Below are 26,097 nucleotides of genomic sequence, written 5' to 3'. Positions count from 1 at the left end.
ATCTCTTTGTTCTAAAACACCAAAAGTAAACTTGGAAAAGGAGGAATTATCTCTAGAATGTATTTTAGCTGACCACAGTGATGTTACTACTAATTTTGCAGTCAAAATTTTTCTGTCAGTCATCCTTTTTCTATTGGTGTCCTTTCAGACTAAGAGAAGAGACACTGAATTTTCTTCTAAGCTTCCTTTCTTTCTTCCTATTTCACTAATCTTCCCATCATTTTCAAAAGCTTTTGGTTTACATTATATTTAAAATTTCAAAATGTATGTATCTAGTGGAAACATTCTTCCTGCACTGAGTAAAAACAAACAAATGACTGTGATAGCAACTTTGAAACAGTCTGAAACCTGTAGTATCAGATATCTTTATGGAAAATAGTGAAATATGTCACAGATTTCAAACTCATTGTGACTGGAATATGTACACTGTATATACATATACAGTGCATATACATATATACACTGTAGCGGAGTATGCAAAAAAAAAAAAAAAAAAAGTATAAATGATATATCTTCACATAAACTAAATCCAGTTCTGAAACCCTAGTAGTTAACCAAAACAATAGATTCAAAGCATTTTGAAACATCAGTGTTGTCAGTTTATAGATGAAGCATATCATGTTACAGATCAAGCATGTCACCTTATCTCCTGTATGATGGCAGCCCTTGTATTTTAAGTGATACTCTTTTGTTCTTTCTGAGGAATGTACACAGCAATTTCATACTGGATTGTTAATTTATTTTCTAATACTCCAGTATTATTTTTAATTATTATTAAAACATACACTTGTGTAATGTTATGGATATTTACATTATATATATAATGTGTATCTTGTAACTATTGCTTATTTTCAGATAACAAAAAACAACAAACCACTGAACTTTTTCTCAGCTGGAACCAAAGATGAAAGTAGTTTTGAAGGATTTGTTTACAAGCTTGCTGATTGAGTCTTGTGCCTTCCTAAAGGGCAGGAATGAAGAAAGTGAAATTCATGCTATATATGTTTCTGCAGAAATTACCTAAGAGCTTAGTTTTAAATGAATTGTTGTCATCTTCTGTGAAATGCAGACCCTCTCTATTTACTTCCTCATTTTAACTTGCCATACACACAAAACCTTGCTTCCAGTAGCCTGAATCTTCATCTCCCAGGCCATGTTTTGCTTTACTGTTTATTGAGTATAAAGTAAGGATACAGTCTGTGGAGTTGGTCTAGAGTGTTTTCTGTAACTTGATTAATGATATTAGTAATTACAGTGATAGTGTGATCAAGTGAAAGTTTTGGGTGCTAATTCTTAGAACAGAGCAAATTCAAATTTGGAAAGACTGTAAGTAGAAGATACCTCCCAGTGTTATCTTGTATTAAATATTTCAAGTTCCTCTCTTGGAGGAAGAGAGCTATCTGTGCCTTACATTAGGTTTCTAGATAATGCTTTGTAGAAGAGAAGAAAGGCAGGCATTTATTTGGGAGGAGAGAGTTGTCTTTTTTTATTATTATTACTTATTATAATAGGAACTGCTTTTCAATTCTGTATGTTTCTAATGTGTGGGTAGTAACACTGTAATGCATCTAATCTGAGGTATCGTTGTGTTACACAGATTGTTAGTAACAAAACTAAACAAAAACAAACATAAATTCCAAGACTATAATGATAAACAATTGCTGCCACCTTCAGACACATACTAGAACTGCAGAAGGAAGGAAGACAGGTGGAAGTAAGGTGATGATCTCGCAATTTTTTTTGTTTGTTTTTTAAGCTTTGTCCTATAAGCTGTAGTTATTCTGTCAAATTAATTAAAATATCCTTAGAACCCAAATAAATTACATCTTTGCCTGTGTAACCTTTTCTCTAGGACAACTGACAAGAATTATTAGTGGATCACTCTTCTCTAAGAATATATTGCCAGTGTGAAATGGTAATGAGTTTCTTTTTTTGTAAGCTATTGACTCATCTTAGCTTCAGATATCAAGGAATAGGACTTCATGATGTTTTCATTAATTCTTTGGGTTTAATTGAGGATGAAATTTCTACATGAAAAAGCCAATTTGAATTCAGCTTTTCTGTCATATCTTAGAAAGCCAACTGTGACTGGAAGTTTCAGAATGTAGATTTCACAGAAGTTTTGCAGTTTGTTAGTAAACTGTCAGCTTTAAGGCAAAATACTTTGTTTGTGTTATCTGGATACCTTTTATGAATTAGAAGAGATGCTCATGAGTGATATATGGTGGAATAAGCCATTTGAGACCGAGTAAATGTGTATTGGCTTCCTTCTTACTGTTCAAATTGAATGAATGACTTTAGAAGACACATGAAATTAGGAATTAGGATGGGAAGGAAGACTGAATCTCCTGATCTCTTTTCTTTCAAATATCTGATACTTACTGCTTTAGCTTCTTACCCGATAATCACTTAAAAACTGTGTTCTTGACCATGTGACCCTTACAGACTTGTACTTGTAAATTAATTCCATTACTGTGAATTAATTTGAAAGCACTGTGACAAAATTTATCTATGTATTAAAAAAAAACTATCACTTGTTTTTAATAGTATTTTGTTATTTTGAGATAACTGAGCCAGAATGTAGTTCTGTGTTTTTCATCTAATTGATAATAGTAAATTTTCTGGTCAGTAGACTTTTTTATTTGTATTAGAATGTTATCTAATATCTATTAGATGTTAGATTGAAAATACTAACTTGGAATTGTCCTGATTTATATGAAAATATTAAATTCAAGTATAAAACTAAGTTTAAATTTCTCAGTTTGGAAAAGAGTAAGAAAAAGAGTAACAAGGAATCGATTCAAGTTAAGAATTCCTTTCTTTATATCTGATCCTCAATGTGATAACATCCTGTCCCAGCATCGATGCCAATGTTTAAAAACATCAACAGAAGTACACTGGAAATATAGAAGGTAATTTTTTAAGAAATGCATCAATGATTTGTCAATTTTACTTTTCATATTTGTGCAATGTATTTTCTAGTTTTTAACTGTTGATTTCTGATTTCTGTATTTTTCTAATTTCAGCAACTTTTGCTAAACTTTTGATTTCAGCAGAGAAAGGTGGGGCATCAGAACTATATGATAATATTGAACCCTAGAAGATAACAAAGTTTCTGAATGTAACTGTTGAAAAATTATAAACAGTATCCGATCTTTTTAAATTTAACATTTATTATTAATAAGAAAGATTAAGACAGATTAAGGTTAGAAAAGAAAAAAGAACATAGCTTTGGCAAACCATTTAATGTGCTGCTTATGTAAAAATATTGAAAGGATTAATAAAATAATGATTAATTTCATCTGTAATAATGTACAAAGTTTGGAAGCACTTGTTCTGCTGGTCAAGAAAAGTAATAAGTATTGAGCCTTAGGAGAAGGCTTCATTATGTGTATTCATTCTAGTTTACCTACTGTTGTAGTAAGACCCCTTGAGAAGGCAGTAATGTATACTGGTAGATAAAGTAGTAGTCAAAGCACTAACCTGATCCACTGTGACAGTTCTGTTTTCTTACTTGCAGTTCTTCTTTCCTTGGTAAAGAAAATACAGTTGGCTTACAATGCAATTCTACTGAACTGCTATATAGCGTTAGTAGTGCATTCCATCATCTTTGAGCTCTATGCTTGTTTTTATTTTGTGTGTCTATCTCTGCTTTTGTCTTACTTTTGTGGGTTTTTTTCCTAAGAACCTGCATTTAAATTTAAATTATTTTCTGTTGTTGCTTGCAAGTTTCTATAGTATTGGTTGGGTTTTGTTTGTTTATTTGTTTTTTTTTTTTTAATTAAAGTTCTGCCTGAAAAATACTTCTGTGGAAGAAAATGAGCAGCCTATAAAAATAGAGTTGACAGAGAAATCAGTTGCTGAATGTCAATCACAATAGAAATCTACAGCAATAAGTATGGTTCCACTGCTGCAGTTCAGTGATCACGAGATACCATATATCCAGCTTAAAATGTTGTTATATTTCAAATGAAGTACAACTGCACAGACTTACAAATTAATGGTATTATTGATAAGAACTTTGTAACATTATTGCAGTATTCCTGGGAGCTGATATGTATATCCCTAAAGAAAATTGCTGAAGAGAAATTAATTTGATGGCCATTTCAGAATGCTCAGTTTGCTATGACGGTAATTCTCCTAGGATACAATTTATTGATTTTACATCTTTGTCTTCAAAGTATGTAAACTCACTCATAAAATTCAAAACAGATTGCTTTTGCATAACCCTCACTCAGTGTAGACAATGCATTGTATTTCTTCTGTGCAGCTGATGGAACCTGACATTTTGAGAGAGAGGAGGTTTGATAGGGAGGAATCACTGCTTTGATTTCCAGGGGCAGAGTCTGATCAAATCTGAAATAACAATTCCTAAAAATACTTAGCTTTACTATTTTTGAAGGTGTACATTAGCAGCTAGTCCAAACTACTGAAAGACCAGTTATAACTACTAATCCTGGTAAATCTTGTGCTGTTATCAGACTATGAACTAATTTAGTAAAGTCATTGGTCTCATCTCTGTATTCCTTTAGAAATGTTTCTTCGTTGAAAGGATATGTAATTGATGAATTTACACAGCGTTTTCCATATTCTCTCCACTGCCAGACCACTGACAAGATATAACATCAAAAGATTTCTTTGATTCTTTAGGAAGGCCTCAGTTTAAACGTGTGTGTGTGTGCACCTATATAAACAGTGTCTTTTGTTTCCATCTTCTCTCCTTCCCTCCATCTAAAGAACTAATGTTGAAATGATGCTTTATAGCTAACTATGGATTTCAACAGGAATTTGGAGTCCTCTCAAGTGTTGACTTAAACTTGCACTTAGGGAAGTCATTGTCATTCTGACTTGATCAGGTCATATATTAGTATAAAGTTCAATAATACCTTTCAGATTTCCCCTGCCACCCTGCAGGAATCATATAGTTTCCTCTTAATTCACTGTGAACTTCAACTCATTTTATTTTTTTTTTCTTTGAATTATATACTTTAGATGTAATACTGAATTAGATGCACGTATTAAATATGATTGGTTGTATCTAAAAATCTCTACTTCAAAATAGCACGCAAGATTTATCTGTGTTTTTCTATTCAAAGCTACTTTGAACCATCGTTGGCATTAAAGAGTAGTAAAAGATTTGTTTGTCAAAAGAAGTTACCTACCCCACATCAAAACTGTGGAAACCAATGTAGTAATTCTTAATTTGAGAGTACTTCTTATTCTGATACTTACGCTACTTTCCCATGCAGAGTCAGATTTTTACAGAGGTGAAAACACTGATCTGTGACTTGAGAGCACAGAAATTTTGATGTAATATGATCAATACAAGCTAAAAGATGTGAAATCTGACACCTTTGTGCTAGCATTGCCACCTGCATCTGAACACCCATGTGTTTGCTTAGATACTGATCTGCCTGAAAATTCTTGTTTTCTGTTCAGACTTCGGCCTTTTGTTCAATATGAATTTTCTGGCTGTGAACTTAGAACTTACAACTGCAGATTCAAGGAAGACAATGGAAAAGTCCAGTTGTTGTATAGGGAACCTGCAAATGTGCAGCTAATCTTGGGAACAGTTTTCATGGAAATTAAGACATTCTACCAAGAAAATCGGCAAGAGTAGTATGAGACAGTCCAGTGTTTCTATGTCTAAGATTTTGCAAGCCACAGTGAAGAATTTAGATACAGCTTCTTTGGGGAAGGGGAATCATTTCTTAACTGAAAATTTAATTTTTCAGCATATTTATCTCCCTCAAGACCTTCATTTTTTTATTGGATATTTTAATGGTGCAATGGCCTTTTGTCTTGGATGATGAGTTCACAGACAGTTAGCAAAACATGAAATAGTGAAGATAAAGTCATTCTTTTCAATTATAATCCCTGTTTCCAAATTTATGTTGAACTTTTAGTGACTTCAGTATATAGTGGTGAAAATAGTATGCATGGGTGTAAAGAGTAGATATGTCGTGTTACAGTTGGTCTTGTTCGTGAACTTAAACTAATCACTGTTACTCTTTTAACCTTACTTTATTTAGTAATGCAAGTCCAGTTTTATTGCAGATCAATAGTAAGCATAAATAGCTTATTAAAAAGAAATATGTTGTTTTGGTGTAGTAGAAAGAGCTTCTTAATTACTGTAAATAATCACAATTATTTCCTTCTCAGAACAGAAGGTAACTGCTAAATACACGCACAATTAAAAATTAAATGCCTGTGTTTACAATCAATGACTGTAAAGTCTTACCAGTGATGTACATATAAAAATCTGGGTTGAAATGAAATATTTTTTTGCATGGTTAATAGAGAATGTGATGAATTTTTTTATGAATGTATGTTAAAACAAATCATGCAAACAATAATGGTATCTCAGGACACAAATTAGTTCATTAAATCGATTGATTTCCATGTTGATTGATGATAGAGTCTGTATATCTTTCAGGTACTCTGTATGCTGGATTAAGAATGCACTTTTTTATGTATTCTCTGAAATAGTTTGTTATCATAAGAACCAAAACTTAAAAATGAAGTTGGCAGGAGCTTCAGTGCTTCCTGGAAAATGTTGTTTCTTCAGTGTCTCTTCATCAGGAAGTCCTCCAGGATAACTGGTCTAAAGCACTCATACAAAGACAGCTGCCCTTCCACTGTTTCTGCACCTTTGGACTTGACGCATTATGTATAATTACACAAGTCATTAACTGAATTTTCTAAGGAAAAAGAAGAGTTTAATTCCAGAAGTTTAAGTTCTGCAGCAAAAATTCAAAACAAAATGTCTGATTTGCTTAAAAAATAAAATAAAGTTTAAAAAAAGGATTACTGAAAACTGCATAGCTATTAATTGATCTGAAAATCTGAATGTTAAATTCCTTTTCAGATGAGAAGACAATTTCAGATAAGACAAAATATCATAGCTATTAATACATACATAAATTTTTCTATCTCTTTAAGCCAATCATTTGAGCAACTGAAAATAAATTTGTAGTATGTTTCTGCGTTTTTAATAGCAAATTTTTTGTTGAAAAATACTGAATTAAACCCAGTATCCTTCTTGATAGTTTTGTATCAAAATTGACATAAACGTACACATTTTGCTTATATTAGAAATTAACATTAACATGCTATTTTAGATCATAGTCTGAATACATACTTTTCCTATGTTATCTGGCAGTATTTATTTGCTCCACTTTGTAAGTCAGCAAATACTACTACATTAAAAAAAAATAAAAAGCTCTGTTTTGCTCTTAATAAAAGAGCAGTTTCATAAAATGGTAAATTATGAAAACTTTTCTACTCTCTGTTCAAGTTTATTTGAGAACATCAGTTCACCCGTACCAGTTTTTTGGTGTTTTTCTCCTCTTGCAAATGTTACAAAATCTTTCCCAAGACGTTATGTGAGAAGTTGTTGAAAGCTTTATGTTGAGCAAATTCTGCATCTGACCTGAAGATCATTAGAAGTCCTGAAATCTTTATAAAGAGGAAGGGCAAAAAAGTTAATGGCAGTTTTTGCATGTCTACTTGTTTATTTTATGTATTTTTTTAAAGTGGTTCTGTGCCACTTTGGTTGTTGAAATAAATTTATTTCAAATTGGTTGAAATAAATTTAAATATTTTCTTCTCAGTAGGTGCAGTTCAGGCAGTTTTGGTGTTCAGTCACAGAACTAACTTGTCCAAAAATTTGGAATGTTGGTAATCAATTCCTGTAAAACAGCTTGAAAGTTTTGCATTTTATAGGAAGAATTTTATGTGATAGCAATGCAGTTCATAGGAATGTTTCTCCAGTCAATCTAGTACAAATGTTACTAGTTAGAGATACTAATGTAAGAACAAAGCATAGTCAATCATATCAGAAACCACCTATGTGTGCTCTAGAAATAAACTGATGGAATTCAGTGGACTACTTAGATATGAGTTTCTGTGTTGCTCATATACAGTATAGGATTGTTTGTTTCTTTGTTTGCCTACATTTCAGGTCAGCAATCTGTTAACTTCTATTCTCCAACAAGTTTTAAGGCTTTAGATGATTATGAGTTTTATGAAATTCTCCATATACTTTGCTTCACTTGAATTCAGTGGACATTTTCTGTCTGCACAAAGCAACAGGCAGAGTTGAGAGCTTTTAAAAAGTCTTATCACAGAAAACCAGCACTGATTTGTACAAGAGGTACAAGAGGCCTTAAATCACTCCACAAAAAAAAAAAAAAAAGGGAAACTATTTCCAATGCAGTATTGCCTAGTATGCCTGTTTACAGGAAATATGACCTGAACAAAAGCCAAAATAAGCTTCCAAGAAAATTAGTGGAACTGGCTTTAAACAAGCAAGCTATGAACAAAGTAGCAACTGACTGAGAAACTTTGAAGTAAGAAAACATACACAGTGATTTGATTGATTTTATAACCAAACTTCTCAGAGGCTAAACAGAGACTGCTGGAAAAGATGAACTTCCACTTATGTCTTAAGAAATTGCAGCTCACAATATTCTTAGATATTCATGTCTTTAGTTATAGTACCAATTTTATTTTCTAAATGCTGTTACTTTGTTCTGTGCAAAAACAAAGAATTCTGTAGATGTTCCATATCTTATACACATTTAATTTTTAATTACTAATGTGTGTAGCATTAGCAATATTGATAGACATATTATCAGGAGGTCTCAGATTGGTATTTCATCTTCCACGAATCAGTATATGGTAGATTGTCGGGTCCCTTCCATACCTTCATATTGTGATAATAGTTCTGGTTTAGTTAATCAAAATTGCAAGGTGGTTATTTTTCTCAAGAGTTTATATGTGTGTAGTTTGCACTGTTGTTTCGTAGGCTATCTGGAGCAAGCTCTGGTTTCACTATTCAGTGTTTGTTTGCTGTTTCTAAGGAAAAAGGTATTATCTGCTTGGTTAGACTCAATGAATCTTTTGTTCTTGATTTTCCTAATGAAACTAGTAGCAAAATAATCATTCATTGTAGTGTTTGGGTTTTGTTAACCTGTGGTTATTCTTAAGTAGTCATACCTCTCAGATTGATAGTAAAGGCAGTTGGTTTGTGTTGATTTAAAGCTGTCTTTATATGTCCATAAGAACAGCAAACTCTGTTATAACAAAAATTTACTGTGCTGCTCAATTTTCAATTTGAATGTTCAAATTGCTGTTGAGCTAATTTTATACCTTTACCAGCATAAAGAATTTAAATGTTATATATTTGTGTTTAATGCTGTGAAGAGACTGTGCGAATACAATATTCAGAAGCAGTTCAGAAAAGTAGCACTGATGATGTGCCCAGTAGTTAATACTTTACCTACTCTACCTGTATTGATTTTCTGTCTCTCACAGTGACTTTGTAGATGTCTGGACAAGTAATTATTGTAATGTAGATTAAAATTTTAAAGCTTTTGCAGTTCTATTAGAAGATATCACAGAATTCTCATACCAACAATTTGGAGAAAGCCGATATTTTACTAGTCCTTTTGCTGAAAAGGTAAAAGGGCAGAATGCACATTTTTGTCATATGTGTATTTTAATATATACTAGTTCATATTTAAAATGTGCAACACTGTGTGAGGAGTTTTCAGTTTGTAATGTAGTACATATCATAAACATTCTTCAGCAATTCCTCCACCAAAGAGAATAAGCTCTTCTGTTTTATCCCCCTCTACTCTGCTCTTGTGCCCCATCTGGAATACTGCGTCCTAGTGTGGAGCCCCCAGTACAAAAAAGACAGAGAGCTGTTGGAGAGGGTCCAAAGGAGGGCCACGAAGATGATCAGGGGACTGGAGCACCTCCCCTATGAAGACAGGATGAGGGAACTGGACTTGTTCAGCTTGGAGAAAAGAAGGCTGTGGGGTGACCTCATTGCAGCATTTCAATACCTCAAGGGAGCCTACAAACAGGAGGGGAATCAACTCTGTGAAAGGGTTGACAACTGCAGGACAAGGGGAAACGGTTTGAAGTTGAGGGAGTGAAGATTTAGGCTGCATGTCAGGGGGAAGTTCTTTACTGTGAGAGTGGTGAGGTACTGAAACAGGCTGCTCAGAGAGGTTGTGGTTGCTCCCTTCTATTCAAGGCCAGGCTGGACAGGGCTTTGAGTAACTGGTCTAGAGGGAGATATCCCTAACAATAGCAGAACTAGATGATCTTAAAGGTCCCTTCCAACCCAAACCATTTTATTATTCCGTGAAACAGTGTGACTGTTTCAAAAAAAGTTACTCTATATTAAGATGAGAGTGTTTGAAAGAAGTTGTGATTCATTAGAGTAAGTTTCTGAAATAATATAAGAGTATAAGGCTAAAAAAACAACTCATAGTTAACCTGTGTCCACTGCTTCCTTATACTCTCCAAGTATTACAATGTAGTATGGTGTTTTTTTATAGCTTACAAGTAATATGGTTTCACTGATTACCATAACTAATCCCACTATCCAAAATGTGACTAGATGATAAAGTGGCAAATGACGCATTCACTCTAGGACATTATAAATTAAAGCACTTGAATTTAATGCAAAACATATGCATATATATATGTGTGTGTGTGTGTGTGTTCTAACTGTTTATTTTGATATTGCAGGAAACAGTATACTCCATTCAGCTGCGGACAGTGTGACAAGTGCAGTACAGAAGGCAAGTCAGGCTTTGAATGAGCGTGGTGAAAGACTAGGTCGAGCAGAAGAAAAGACGGAGGAACTGAAAAACAGTGCTCAGCAGTTTGCAGAAACTGCACACAAGGTAAGATTTTGGTAGAATAAGGTTCTCAGTAGGTAAAAGTCATACATTCCTTTATTGAGAGGGTAGGAAGGTCTTGAAAGAATTGCAGTCAGTCACTGTTTATGATCTCTTTGCTTTCTCACTATCTCACTCATTGGAGATAAGTTCTGTCCCTCAGGGGTCGGTGCTGGGAGGAATACTCTTTAATATCTTCATCAATGACATTGACTGTGGTGTTGAGTGCACCCTCACCAAGTTTGCTGATGACACCAGGCTGTGGGGTGCAGTCGACACACCAGAAGGACAGGATGCCATCCAAAGGGATCTTAGACAGGCTTGACAGTGGGCCCAGGTGAACCACATGAGATCCCTTCCAACTCTAAGGATTCTGTGATTCTTTGTAACTGTTCCTTATTTTAGTGATTTCTGCTTTTTAACTTCTTCTGTGCATGGATCTGTAGCCAAACTCCTTGGAGAAGAGATCAGACCTTAAGATAAAGGGTTACAGTTGTATTATCCAATTATTTCCATCCCAGTAATTACAAAAAAAAGGTACTTATAACTCAGAAAAAAGTAACTTGTTTGATGTACTGGTAGCTAATGCTAAATTAAGACATGGTATTTTTGGTCAGATTAATTTCACTATCTCCACTTTAAAGCACTTATATAATTCTAGTTAGTACTAAGAATATAAATTTTTTGCCTTTTAGCACATCTTCCTTGGGCTTCCAAAACCTATGTACTTGTTGCATGAGTCTGGTTTTCATCGTAAAAGAAAGAAACTGGCCTACATCTTGGTGGATAAAAGGCTTTTGGCTTTATTGTATATATGCCAAACAATCCTTTAGGATGAGTTGCGCCAGAGGATGCACAAGTTGGATATTAGGAAGCATTTCTTCTCACAGAGTGGTAGTGCATTGGAATAGGCTGCTCAGCAAAGTGGTGGAGTAACCACTGGAGGTTTTGAAGGAAAGTGGATGTGGCACTAAGGAACAGTGGATAATAGTGGTAATGGGTTGACAGACTAGATTGTCTTAGTGGTCTTTTCCAACTTCAGTAATTTTATGATTCTTTATTACATTTCTAGTAATTAGTATTACATTTCTAGTACGTTAGTGCTAGAAATCTTGGATTGTTCCTTTTCAGATCTATACAAATTTCTCTCTTACACAGTCATGAACACAGAGCAACTTCCTCAAAAAAATAATTGTCATCTTTTTGAATGCAAGGATAAGTCTTATTAAATATAATATGGTTTTTGCAATATTTTTTCTTAAAATATTTTCTGTATTGTTTCCCTAAACCTTAAATTGCATATAAGAGGTGCAGTAGTTCTGCAATTCTGCATCTGTTATTTCACAAAAATGCGTAGACAGCTACCCAGCAGTGTATTTTATTAGGAAGACTTGATTTTTGGCAGAAATGGAGAACAATTTTAAGCAAATCAGAGTTTTTGTTTTGATTGCCTTACAACAGCTAAAGGTTGCCTTCAGTAAAGAATAAAAATTAAAATTGTCAGCCCATAATTAATTTCATCACTATAGTATTATGACTGAATAAGAATTTCTCTTACAGCTTAATTTGTGCATGTCTGGATGTTACTTTGGCTATGTCTCAAGCTATTTTAAGATATATGCAATATCATGCAGATGGTAGAAGATTCAAGGCACGGGAGTGATCTTTCTAGCTTGTTTAAAACATATCTTAGTCACTTGATGGCTGAAAAAAAAAAAAACTAGTTTGCACCAGCACCAGTATACTATACAGAGTGGGCTGACTTACGTAAAGTCTTGAACTTAGTTCAGGGTAACTATCAAATTCTCCTCGTGATAGTTTTTTTTTTTAACCTTCTTTCTCTCTGAAAAATTGCCTATGCTGGTGACTACACAGAAGGTCAGATTCTGTATAAAAATATTTGCTGTCAGATTTGCTTACTAAAGTATAATTTTCCTGAAAAATCTCTGATTTTTAGGGTGTTGAGTTGAACTTTTTATATGTTGAAATTTAATCCAGTATGTCTCTACAAACCAGAGTTTTCAAAAATAGTGCTTGAGTATAAAAGGTTTCTATCACTTCAGTTTGAGTCATTTATTGATCACTGTCAGGAAATTAGGAAATTTTAACTGCATGTACTGATTTTGCTTTCTAAATAGCTTCCTAGAGGGTTCAATCATCTCATCTTTCTGCAGCATGCTGTTATCTACAGATATCATTTTTATATTATATGAAATTTAAAACAAAGTTCTTTACTTGATTTGGCAAAATCAGTTTTTCTGCAGTTTTTATATGGCATTCATCTTGCTTTAGCTTTGCCTTATCCCTCTTATTACCAGATTTCAGTCCATTTTTTATTACTTGGAATTGAAATATTCAGTAATTGCAAAGGCAGAAAGACAATCCTTTTTCATCATTGTGTAATGGCAGAGCTGCTGAACAACTGTTTAAATTACCTGTATAGAATTACACATTGGACTTAATCAAATAATTTGGTATTACTTTTATTACGTGTGCCTCCATTTCTAGGCTCTTGCTTATACACACAGCCATCATCATGTAAAGCAAAATAATAGAACACTGGGAAACACAGCTCTGAAAGCAAATAAATCCTTATTTCATTTTTCTTTTTTTTTTCTTTTCAGCTTGCAATGAAGCACAAATGCTGAGATACTGCCCGAAGTTGAAATATTCTCGAAAGAAACTGAAAAGCCTAGGTTCAGCAATTTTTGCAGGAGATGAAGACTTGTGTGTGTTTTTTTTCCTTCCAGTTCAGTGGAGATGCATTCTTTCAGTTTCCGTGCAGGAAAAGATGTTGCTTTTCTACCTTTTTGACTTACATTTTGTTTCTCTTTTGTAATACTGCGACACAATCTTGCAGTACTTTGTACCTCTATTTCTGTTTATTACAGGAGCTAAAGCGTACAGGGGAGCTGGACCAAAGCTGACGAAGTTGATCTGGATTAAAACAGTAATATTCTTCCCCAGTACTCCTTCCTGGTATTGCATAGAAGAATATTTTAACTAAGTGCAGACATGCATGCAGAAATAAAATCCAAAGAAGGGGTACACATTTCTTGAATTTATGAAGCATCAGCAGAATATGAATGTTGGAATTAAACACATGAGGATTTAACTGTGGTGTAGGATATTGCCTTGGGAAACAGAAAACTTGTTTAGCCTACCCAGTTTTGCATGTGCCAACACCAGCATTCCGAAGGTCGTATCTGAATTTCATAGGGGAATCTGTTTCCAGTGCTGCATTTTGAATATTTCTATTTTAACTTCCAGATGGATTCTTTGAAGAGAAAAATGAAAGAAACATACAGTGAATGTATGTGTGATGTTTCAAAATTGAGGAAAAAAGAGAATGATAAATCTATACATATAGCTGTGCCTCAAAAATAATCTAGTGTCTAGCAATCTGGTGTAAAATCATCTCATATTATTTTTTACCTGTGCTTCTCTAGTTAAAGAGGGATGTAAAAGAGAACGCACTGTTTTCCATGTCATTGGTTATTCATGAATGTTACAGAAAAAAATTTAGGGAATACTTTTCAGAAAATTGATAAGAATTATCTTCTTCTTAGTTGATCATCTGATTTTTAAAATAGATGCTTTTAAAAAGTGTGTATTGGTATAGTAAAATCATACCTTTAGTTTGAGCATCAGTTTTCAGTGTACATTACCACCGGAAGTGTGACTCCCTACTTCATTCTGTATTCACTGTATGCAATATTCGTATTATATTCTTTTACAAAGATAAACAGGTTACTCTTTTTTTTCCTTAAAGCTGTTTTTTAATATTTTTATAACATTCAAACATGCTTCTCAAATTAAGAAACAGAAATCTTGGCAGAAATTTCAGTCTTCATCTTCTGGAGATGCATGCACTTTAAAAGCAATGCACCTCAGAAACTTTTGTCCTCATCTTACTGGAGAGCCAGAGAGCTGGCATTAAATGAATGCACTTTGGTTTTCATTTTCAATGTAGAATAAGATATTTCCATTGTTAATGACACTTTAAACAATCTAAAGTCCTCCAAGCAGTGCTTGACAAAAGATAAAATCTTCTGTCAAAATTAAGAATACTTTAATTACCACAAGCTGATGTAACTGAAGTTCTGTCTTGGAAATACTCATGTTATAAAAAGATATTTGTCTTTAGGAAAACTTTAAGACATGACATTCTTATAGCTACATTCAAAATGTACATCTATTTTTTAAATAATTTAAGCTGTTTTCTATGATGCTTGTTATTTAACTGTACACTGAAAACTGACAGAAGGCATATAGTTGTCATCTATGTAGTACCATACAATCATTTATACAGATTTAGCATCATTAAATTGATAAGAATTGTCCAAATTCAGATATAAATAGATTTTCAGATTTTACATGAATTTCTGCTGAAAAGGTCAAGGTCACAGTTGCACTGCTAAGTTCCAGATCTTTTGTGAGTTCAACTGCTCTAAAACACTGCTTTAATCCCAATGACAGTTCTTCAGGATTTTTTTGTATATTCTCCAGTTAATAGTATTGTGTTATGTATCATAACTCAGGACTTTTATCCAGCCATAAAAAGCCATTTACTATCAAAATTCTAAGTAACATAGTGTTACCAAATGAAGGAAAAAGGGTTATTTATGTATTCACCTTCTTCTTGCTGTTCGTTTAACTACTAGATTTGGTAGTTTGTAGAAAAAGAAAACAAAAAAAAAAAAAAAAAAAGAGGTGTATAAATGTCCATACATAGATAAATCTTATAGCATTGCAATTTGCTCCTGGAAATCAGTTTGTAGCATATACAACATAGTATTATTAAATAGTGATGTACATAACATATACTATAATTCAGGTTAATGTTTCAAATAAAAGAATGTATTTGTAAATTGTAACAACATCAATAGTTTATCTTTTTAAAGTTCTGCAAAGAAAAAAATAATCATTGTTATAGTTGAAACTGCTGTGCTGCAAATTCTGTCTTAAAAGACTATTTTTGAGTCTAGAAAAAGTTGTGCATTATGTGAAATATTAACAAAAATGTGCTCCTGAAATGTTGGTAGGTTTTCCTATGATTTACCAAAATTGTAATAGTTGCTGGTATCTATGTAACCAATTCCTCAAAAGTTCTCAGAGATGTAGCAATTTTGTGCCATTCTGGGAAAACAAAAAGTGGGACCTGCACTCTTGTGTAATTATTGGAAATCCTTTTTCTTTTTTTTTTTTTTTTGGTCATTAAATACTTAAAATGTGGTCAAAACAAAACTGTCCTTGGATTATTTTTGTTGTCTACTTGAAAAACAAATGATTTGTAAATAACGCTCTCTTTCTTCTTACTCTAACTTTTTGTTCAGTTCTGCTGAAATGTAGTTCTTCTAGTGTTCACTGGAATGATGAAATCTGTTTTTATAAAGAATACTGTGATAATAATTCCTTAAAAAGTAATGGGAATTAAGTAGAAGGACATTTCAGACCCTGCTTAACACAAGTAATTATTCTACCTAAATGATACAGGATAAAAATAATTGTTTATTTTGTCTGTTTGCTTTAAAATGCTTACTCACAAATTGTTATTGCTTTCTTTCACCAGTCTACAAAAGAAATTCACCTTGAGTTATGGGAATACAAAACTATGAGGGTGATGTTCTATAAACACATAGAAGCAACTCCATATATTAAAATGAGGGCTGCTTGTAGAATTATATCAAGTATGAACTGACTCTGCCGCTATCACTTTTTTTTTTTTTTTAATAATACCTTGGGGTTCTAAGATCCTAATCTCAAAATGCCCTGTAGTCAAATATAATCAAATGATTGAAGTACATTTTTAGGAAAAAAAATTGCTAGAATGTTTGTCGTCTATCTGCTATTCAATGTCATATACATGCTTGATGTCCAAGCTGAATGAAACTTGCAGTAAAAGAAATAGTTCTCTGGTGGATCAGAACAGATATTAATCAGACGAGCATTTTTTTAATAATTCCTATTGTAATTCATCTAGTGTAATGCAGCTCATTATTGTAAATGTATCCTGCAAGAATAAAAAATATTTGGTTCATTGTTTGAACATTTTTAAAATCAGTTTTACCACACTGACTCTTTTCTGAATCTTAGTATTTTTCATAAAAATCACTTACGCTGGTGAGCGGATATGAGTAAAACCTACTTGGTATTCACTAAGCTCAAGTGAGCCAAACAGTGCCCAGGGAAAAGAACAGCAGTGGTAGTGATTAGTGTGATTGGTGTTTTCTCACAAGTCACTGGGGTACCATGTGTGATTTAACCAGCTTTTTGTTGCAAAATTTCTTTAGAGTGTTCCTGAGTAGTTTTTAAAAAGTATGTATGGAGAAATGAGTACCCTAGGTCATCTGGATATCTGTTTTTGTTGCTTTCCCATGTGCTGTTTTTCAGCATTTCAGACAAGCTGGAAATAGGTCTGCTAAGAAGCGGAGCACTCAAACAGCTTGTCAGGTACTATTCTTCACTGAGACTATAAACAATTGTAGAGCTGCCAGTGTCTAACTGAAATAATAGCTGTACATACAGGATTGTAAGACAAATGGTTGAGATAGTTACCATTTATCTGCCAGACAAGGTTTCATTCCTCTTAGCATGCACTCATGGGGAAAGCATTGTAAACTGTTAGTTGTTGCTAATTAACTTATATTAGAGACCTCAGTAGAAGTGATTTTAATATAACACTGTTTTATATTGCAATGGCACTATCAGAGGAAAAGGAGGTGGAAAGAGGAAGGATATGTTTTCACATTCCTTGACTGGTGATGCTTCATAGGATCCTCCCCTCTGTTTTTGTGTGACACAGTAAATGTACGAGGTTATTTGTGGCTTCCTCTACAACTCTGGCTGTCTTTCCTTTTTCCTGCTTTTGTACAGTCTTCCCATATTCAATAACAATTTTCTGTCCTATTATCTCACTTGCAACTCCCTCATCCAGAGAGATAGCTCCACGGTTAACCTCTCATATTTTAAGACCATCACGTAGTAACATCTTTTGCCCTCCCTTGTCCTTTTGGTGTTTAAAACCTCCTGTTGCGTTATTGGATGTAGCCTGTTAGTGTTTGTAGGTGAAGAAGGTATAGATATGTACTAGAAGAAGGTATAGATATGCACATAAAATGAAAACACTCAACGAGGCCAAAGTTAAAGTATTTCAGAAGGTCTGAAAGGATTTGGGAGGACAAGATTTAATAAAAGTCAGAAGATCATAGTGCTGGGCTACCCACATAGATACCTTGTGTTATTACAGCTTCACTTTGGAAAAAAAGCCTTTAGCAAATTTAAGGAAGAATCATCTATCTTGAATGTATGTAGGTTGCTCAGAAAGTAATGCCTCCTATTTATTTCCATGGAAACTACAACAGATACAAAGATTATGAGAACACATTTTGGTAGAGTGAATTCTCAGCTACAAAACATTGTTTTTCACCAGCCAGCTCAATAAAACAGGAGATGTTACTTTCAGAGCAGCCTTCATAGCATTTTTTCACCCTTCAGTAACAAGAATTCAAAGAGAAACATCAACTTTATTTCACATACACATTAACCTTACAGAGGTAAGTGTTCTATTCCTGTCCATTGTTTTACTATAAATTAGAGATCTGGAACTGTAAAACCCAGATCTCCTTATTCCAAGTACAATATGTCATAATTATAAATGTTATATTTATCTTTGTGGTGAAAGAATCAGAAACAAAAGTAGACTTCTTGCAAGCACACTTTTTTTCATCCTGCTCCAGCAATATAATCTCTTTGATAGTGCACAGTGTACACTGTCTGTGAAACTCAACTTGTGGCAAAATCTTTCTTAGGGAGAGAGTCCAAGAGGTAGCAACACTAGAGAAAAGCTGGGCTGAGAAAGCATCACTTATCTGCTCGAGTTTTACAAGCTCTGGAAGAAGCTCTCAGCTCTCAGGCTAAAAACATTTGTATTACTGCAATGAAGGAACCCAGTTTAAAGTATTTGAGGGAATGCTCTGTACGTCCCTTTTGTTGTTCACAGGCCTCAGCAGCTGTAAGGAAAAACTGGCTGCTCTCTTGTGCTCAAGCAACTCTTACAGTTGCTAGTTTAGTGTAAGGAACAAAAGCATCTGTGTGTCAGACCAACACAGAATGCACTGTTATTGTCAACTTTCATTAAAAAATGCCCTTTAGAGGCACGTGAACCCTCCCTTCTAATAAGCATGGAAGATATAATTCAAGAAAAAATTAAAAAAATTAAAAAATATTAATATTCTGTGAGATTAGCTGAACAATTCATATCACAGACAGTGATGTAGTTATTTTGAAGAAATGAGGATTTACTGGATTTACTGTAAAACAATGGCCCTGAAAGGACTGCAAAACCCTGTTTGAGGGATGATGTGACAGACTGAAAACAGTGTGATTCATGATTGCCAAGAGAGAAATAAGGCAGTTATGCAATGTTAGATTTCCTAAGATAATGCAGAAAATTTACAAATATGGAAGGGGAGAAAGCTCATTCTATAACATTGAATAAATCATCATTCTCTAACAAACAGCGTGGAACTATTCTCTGATGCACTCATAATTACAAGAACTGGACCATTTTCAGGTTGCATATACTAAGCTGCAAGCAACTTTTTCCTTCTTAATAAAATGCTAATCTAGTGTCAGAGGGTTTATTTTTCCTTTCATTTGGGTTACACTTATTCTCACCCATCAAAAACACAAAACACTAATCTTTGGCCATCTTTTCCATACAAAACACATCTTTGCAGTGTTAGTACTTTGCCAAGGAACTCTGCCAAGTTTCCTTGTCCTGTAGTGGGATTATGTGAATACCTTTCAGCATTTTCTTTCACCAAATCTGGAATTTTTTCATTCTGAATTTTGTAAAACTTTTACTACTTGAATGACATGAGTCTCTTATTTTCTATTTTATTATTCTTATTATTTCTTTGACATCAGTTTCTGTATGTTTACATTGTAAGATTAGCTCATACTACTAACTATATGCCTGAAATGACTTACCAATCTAGGGTAGTGTTAGCAAGTTCCAATCAAACACTGTATTAAACAAGACAGGAATTAATATTTGTTATATAGAGTTTAAATTTTGTCCTTTTCTATTTCAAAGACTGTAAAGAAGCAGACTGGTATTATGCAAGACAGATTTCTAGATTTCCCTGATGCGACTAATCACACTTGCAATTTACTTGGGGAATAACTGTCTAAGGAAAGTAGCTTCAGGATTTTTCATTCCAAGGAAGTCAGTGTAAAACAATGATGGAAAAGTCTGGGGAATGGGTAGTAATAAAGTGTTTTATTTTTTCAAATTGAAAGGAATGAAGAGAATGATTGGTTGGAATCTCCAAAGAGTGCTGAGCAGAACGATCTAGGCAGTGATAATAAGTAAAGGTTGCTTTATATCAGCTCAGATGTAGCCTTGTTTGCATAAGCTTAGACTTCCTAGACAATTTTTATGCTTTGTCAAAAAATGCTATGTAGAGTTACAGGTTCCTGCCAAATCTGCAACTTAATTGCTTCTACTGTTTCTTTCTCATTATCCTTAGACACATAGAAAAAATGAAATTCAGACAGAATACTGAAAATCCTTCTTCTAACACTGGAGCTACATTGAACACCCACATTCAACCACACAAAACCACAAAAGATTTAAGAAAAGTAGTCTTTTCTTAAATCCTGCTGATGGATAGACCATGGAATTGTACGCCATCATTTTGTAGCAGAATCCATAGTCCCACCTTTGGTTCTGTGATTTCTGTGAGGCTCAGACAGCACATTAGCTGTCTCAAAATTGTATTTATGGAAATTAGCAGGCTGTCCAGAAAGACTGCCATACATTTAATATGAAGCCACTAAAATAAAGAAAAATCTATTGGTACTTTATGTACTTTTATTAAAAAAAAAAAATTAGAACATATGCAGAGTGTAAAAACCACATTCTAATTAATCAAGGTAGAAAACCCACTTCAATATATGGAAATACTTGTTGCCAGATATACCTATTGAATGGCTTTTTCTTGATTTCTATTCCAAAGCCAATTTTAAATCAGGAGAATTAAAGTTATGATGAGCAATACATAGATTTTTTAAATGACACTCAAGGCAGGGTAATCAATGTGTCTTAATGGATCAGTTTGTAGTGATAATTAATCACTGCAGTCAGTTTCAGACAAATTTGGATTAATGTAATATCTCAATGAATTTACAAACAAAACAATGCTGGAATGACATCAGCATGAGGGAGCCTCTGTGTGGGGGATTTGTTTTGATCTGTTTTAGACAGCTTTTTATTCCAATCTCCATAGTTGTATATTCACAGTTTTCTATGAAAATAACAACTTATATATATAAATAACTCTCACTCATATACTGTCCCCAGAGCTTAAAACTGACTGTGAGCTTCTACAAGACTCATTCACACCCACCTATCACCTGTTCATGTCTTTGTATGGAAAGGAAAAGAATTCACAGGTGCACAAAATGAAAACACAGATTTTGTTACACATATGCACACAACTGCATAAAACATACCGTCAGTGCATCAGATTTCTAATATGAAATATGGTTCTAAAAATGACTTATTTTTTCACATGAAAATATGCATTTTTCTGAGACATTTTGTACTCCAATTTCTTATTTTTATCTCAGCAAATGAAAGATGAAGTTACTTGATCTAGCCAGCTGTCAAAGAATGAGAAAAATTTCTTAGAATATTGTAACTGAGAGTATTTGTTCGGAAAACAAACAGTTGGATCTATGTCTAGTAATGTGATAAAAATTTCATAATTCGTACGAGTCAAACTGTTACTTTTGATTTCACTATTTCCTGAAGCAAGACTCAAAGACCATGCAACCGTAACCAGGGTTAGAAAATTTTACCCCTATGTAGAACTAATTGGTGAGGTCAAATAGAATTTTTTTCCTCCTATACTTCTCCAACTATACTAATCCAGTTGTTTTTTGTTTGGTTTGGTTTGGTTTGTTTTCCTCAAGTTATCAGGAAAAGGAATTTCTGGAAGTCAAGTTTACTAATAAATATCAGTAACTGCATAGTTGACAATTGCTCTGAAAAATGGTGACTCCAGGAAGAGCAAAGATTTTTTTGTCACTTACTTTGTATTACTGCAAGGTAGTAATAATATCTGGAGCATGGAACACTTCAGTCAGGCATTCAAACATGACTGTTCTTTCTGAAAAAGAAAATGAAAATTTTCTGCTGTATCCTTGCTGACTTGGGGGAAAAAAAGTGTGAATTTATATGTGGATTTATTAGAGTATTACAGTTGTCTCTTCAAGCAGTTAAAACTGATAAACAGCTGCACTGTACTCTTTTTTTAGTGCTGTTTTGAAAATTGCCAAAGATATGCTAGACAATTCTAGTGTCTTTTATGTGTTTTTGAAAAAGCTGTATCTCTCCTGAGTCAAATAATTAATGTATAAACTGTTGCAAAAGTCATCTGTAGTTAAGAAAAAAAAAAGTAATGATACAATACAAGTCTTTAAATTTGTTTATTTATTTATTTATTTAATTTCAACTCATCTCATGGTCATGCTGTTTTAGATGCATTTCTTTATCACTTGTTTCAGTACGTATTTTGCTTTGGCTTATAAAATGCCATCTTCTCCATGTAAAATGGATGTTTTCTTCATGACGTTCTATAACAGCTAGGACCCACTTCTCTTTTTTCTCTGTTACAACATAGAGAGAACTTTTGCTAAGAAATGAGAAATCTGGGCTTTTTCTTGCTAGATAATCTTTACTGTAAAACCTTGGGCTATGCTATCAATGTAAGATTTTTTTTTTTTTTTTTTTTTTTTTGCCTAATGTCATGATACAAAGATTAACTTAGAAATTCTAGTTGTTTGTTAAGAATAAATTATCACTCATTAACTTCATTCTAATTTTTCATATATTGTATTTACTGTATTAATTACTAAAAAAATAATAAAAGATCAATTTCTTCCAGTTTCTCCATCAGAATTCAACTTGTTCTATTTATTTCTGAATTACAGCACTGTATTAACTGTCCTTTAAAGTGAGATTTATAGCCAGTTATAAAGGAGGTATTTTGCTATTTTTCCCTAAACATTCTTCGTATATAATGTGGCTCCTTACCTTGCTATAGTGCATAACTACTATTGATTACTTCCTTTCTGTTTCATTCTAGTTCTGTTCAGCACTGAAGGGCACACGCAGGAATTCTGACAGATTGATCAGCATGTGCAGGATGCAGTTTAAGGAAGTAATAGTAATGACCTTCTACTGAAAAGTCAAACCAAGTTGCTGTGTGAAGTGTGTTCTTTAATAACCTGAACCATGATTTTCATATTTTCTGTATTTTTGGAGGTAACTGTGGCATGTATGTAATATGCTGTACATAAATACTAAGCAAAGATTCACAAAGGACAGTTAATCATTCCTGCCAATTAAATAAAGCAAACAACCCGAATTTTGAGCCATTACTTTTAACTTCTTTTGAAAAATGCTTTTGATAGAAATACTACAGGAACACAATTCAAAAGAATATCAAAGTTATAAATAGCTTAATTTCAGTGCTGCACACCTAGCAGACAAGGCACCTGGCTTATTGAAAGTAGTAAAGGAAGACAGAGTTGGTATTTTCTATTGATAAAGAGTTCAGTGTGGCAAGTCTCAAAAAGATTTTGGGTTCAAAAACTTAGATATTAAGATTGCATTTTGAAGTGAAAGAGATTACTAAAATCTCAACAACAAAGAATATTAATGACACATTCCAAGCAATTTAAATAAAAGATGGAACGTCAATATTGTAGCAGAAAGAACATTCAAGGCAAATGTATTATTTATTGAACTCAGTGGTTTGTGAGTACCATACAAAAGAATATGAGAATGTACATAGGGATCTTCAACTTGTCATCCAGCCTTACATACACTGAAAATGCAGACATTAAGAAAGAGGGATAAGAAATGATTGGAAGTTGTTTGGTTACTTCTGTCCTGAAAGTATCTTAGAAGTGTGCTTGAGCTGATTTGGATCAAGGAAGAAAAAAGATTGAAGAGTAGTGTCTGTACTGTCCTTTAAAAATCATCACGCTACCAATTTCATGCTTTGTAAGATGAATTGATGGCTATTGGGCACCTGAGACTTCCTGTTTAAAACAGAAAAAAAAAAAAAAAAAAAAAAAAAGGCCACAAAGCATTCTATTCCTTCATTCAATGTATTTCCAACTCATCATATACACAATTTATATTTATTTCCCAAGTTTCCATTTACCAGATATTTTTTCCTGTTCTTTATACTTTTTTATCTTTCTCTGTGGTAGATTCCACTGATAAAGTATTTGTTTGTGTCCGTTCAGAGACAAAAAAATTGTACTAGACTATGACCTATAAAGGTGTGCATTTTTATCCAGTTTCCTTGGATTGTATGAGTATCTCTCCAATAAATCTCATCTACATTTCACACTGGACTTAGAAGAGGATGTATGGACAGTAACAATCACCAAGATAATTTATTGAACCTTTCTATCTGTTGTGATGATTTTGATGGGCACCATCAAAATGATTTTTAATTCCATGTGTGTTTTATGCTACTCACATCTTCAGGAGATAAAGTCAGAAGAGCAGTTATTATTCCTATTTACATGGAGCAACATAGATAACAATGTATACTGTAGAATGAATAAAATTAATTTATGTACAAATTCATCATTTTTTACTTAATACACAATCTTGGAAACATGAAGATCTTTGAAAATAACAATAAAACGTATTTGTGTAAATGAGTAATAGTGCTAGCGAACTGCACTAATATTTTACGCATTGCTTATAATAGGCATTTGTATTGGAATACATGGGAAACAGAATAGTTATAGAGTTAATGAAATGATACCAAGTAACGACATGAGCTTCAGTTCAACAAGTCATTTTTTTTCTCCTTTCCCACTCTAGATCTGTTGGTTTCATTTCAATTTTTACTGCGTAAACATAGGAGATGACAAATTTACTGGGAAAAAAGGTGAAAAATAGGAGTGCTTCCTTCTCTATAACCCAGTATTAAATAAGTACACCCACAAAATACTAAAGAAATACACAATGAGCAAGTCACCTACAGTCCCCCATATCCAAACGGATGTGAAGATTGATTTCCAAAGCAAAGTGATTTTCATTGCTCCACGGAAACCCCACTGAAGTTTTCATTGACCTAGCATTTTTCTTTTTATTTTGTGTGTGTGTGTGTGTGTGTGTGTGTGGAATTCTGTGTATTGGGGAAACTTTTGTTGAGATGGCTGTACAAGATAAACAAACTTTTTGTTAAAGTCTATTTACTTAACTGTCTGTACCTTGTGAATGAGGTATTTTCTATTTTTCAGTTCTGGAAACTGAAAATCCAGCAAAAATAACAGCCAAGATCACTGTTGCTTTGCCAATAGGCAAAGATGTTGATGAACTTTACAGAACTTTCCTACTAATTGCCCCAACCCTATCTGTGATCAGGCAAGTACACCAAGAACTAATTTTGTGAATAAAGCAAGGAATATGTTGCATCTACTTAGCAGATCTACTCTTTACACAGTTTAATAGTGATAGGACAAAGAGGGATGAACTAAAAGAGGGGAGACTTGATTAGATATTACGAGGAAACTTAGAGGGTGATGAGGCATTGGCAGAAGTTACTCCAGAAATGCCCCATCCCTGGAGGCATTCAAGGCTATGCTGGACGGGTTCTGCTGAACCTGGTCTAGCAGTCAGCAGCCCTGACCGCAACCAGGGGTTGGAACTGGATGCATTTTAAGGTCTCTTCTAACACAAACCTGTCTATGTTTGATGATTCTATGAGTCTGTATTGACATGTCACTGGCTTTAGTAGAAAAGACTTCCAGACTTGACTAGAAACGTTGATGTATTTTGCTGTATTATGCTGTTGCAAAATGTTTGCCAAGCTTCTTTAAAGTAAAGAATCATAATAGCATTAGAATAATGCTCTCCAGATGAGCAAAGATACATTCATTGTAAAACCAACTGCTTTTATACTAGGAAAGTGGGTGTATGAAGAAAACCATTACTGTACCACAGAGGTGTTCACAACGTCTTAAACAGAATGATGCATAGACTACATGGTGATAATTACATGCTATAGTATCTTAGGATGCTTAAAGATTCAGTAAGGCATAAATTAATGTGTCATATTGAATGACACATCCATTCCCCCTATTGTCTGGGGACAATGAAGAGTTATTTAATGGTCAGGTAAGTTAAAATATTCTGTCAGAACATTCTTTACAAACCTTTCTTATGTTTTCTGAAACTCTAGAGGAGTCAAAAACCAACCTTTGGAATTTTTTCTATTGCTACTAAAAGGTGACCTTGGAGTATTGGATCCAACCCATGCTGCTGAGTTGATTGTTGCCATTCTCATGCACTGCT

The 26,097-nt window shown here is 33.6% G+C and overlaps 1 protein-coding gene across 6 annotated transcripts in view; it reads left to right on the top strand.

The window, feature by feature from the left end:
* Positions 1–16,760, top strand: part of STXBP6 (syntaxin binding protein 6) — a 90,133-nt gene extending 73,373 nt beyond the window's left edge. For 4 of the 6 annotated variants that reach the window (XM_085225137.1, XM_085225136.1, XM_085225139.1 and 1 more), the window contains 2 exons: positions 10,549–10,706; positions 13,325–16,760. In XM_085225137.1, coding sequence (XP_085081263.1) covers positions 10,549–10,706; positions 13,325–13,348 — 182 coding nt within the window. In that variant the 3' untranslated portion in view covers positions 13,349–16,760. Of the gene's footprint in view, positions 1–1,852; positions 2,554–2,859; positions 2,913–10,548; positions 10,707–13,324 lie in introns of those variants that run through there. The other 2 variants (XR_014883607.1, XM_085225140.1) reach the window with 2 other exon arrangements.
* The last annotated feature ends 9,337 nt before the right edge of the window (positions 16,761–26,097 follow it).

The sequence above is a fragment of the Meleagris gallopavo genome, chromosome 5 (assembly GCF_905368555.1).
Source record: "Meleagris gallopavo chromosome 5, MGAL_WU_HG_1.1, whole genome shotgun sequence".
Taxonomy (NCBI): Eukaryota; Metazoa; Chordata; class Aves; order Galliformes; family Phasianidae; genus Meleagris; species Meleagris gallopavo.
This window is presented reverse-complemented; position numbering and strand designations above follow the sequence as displayed.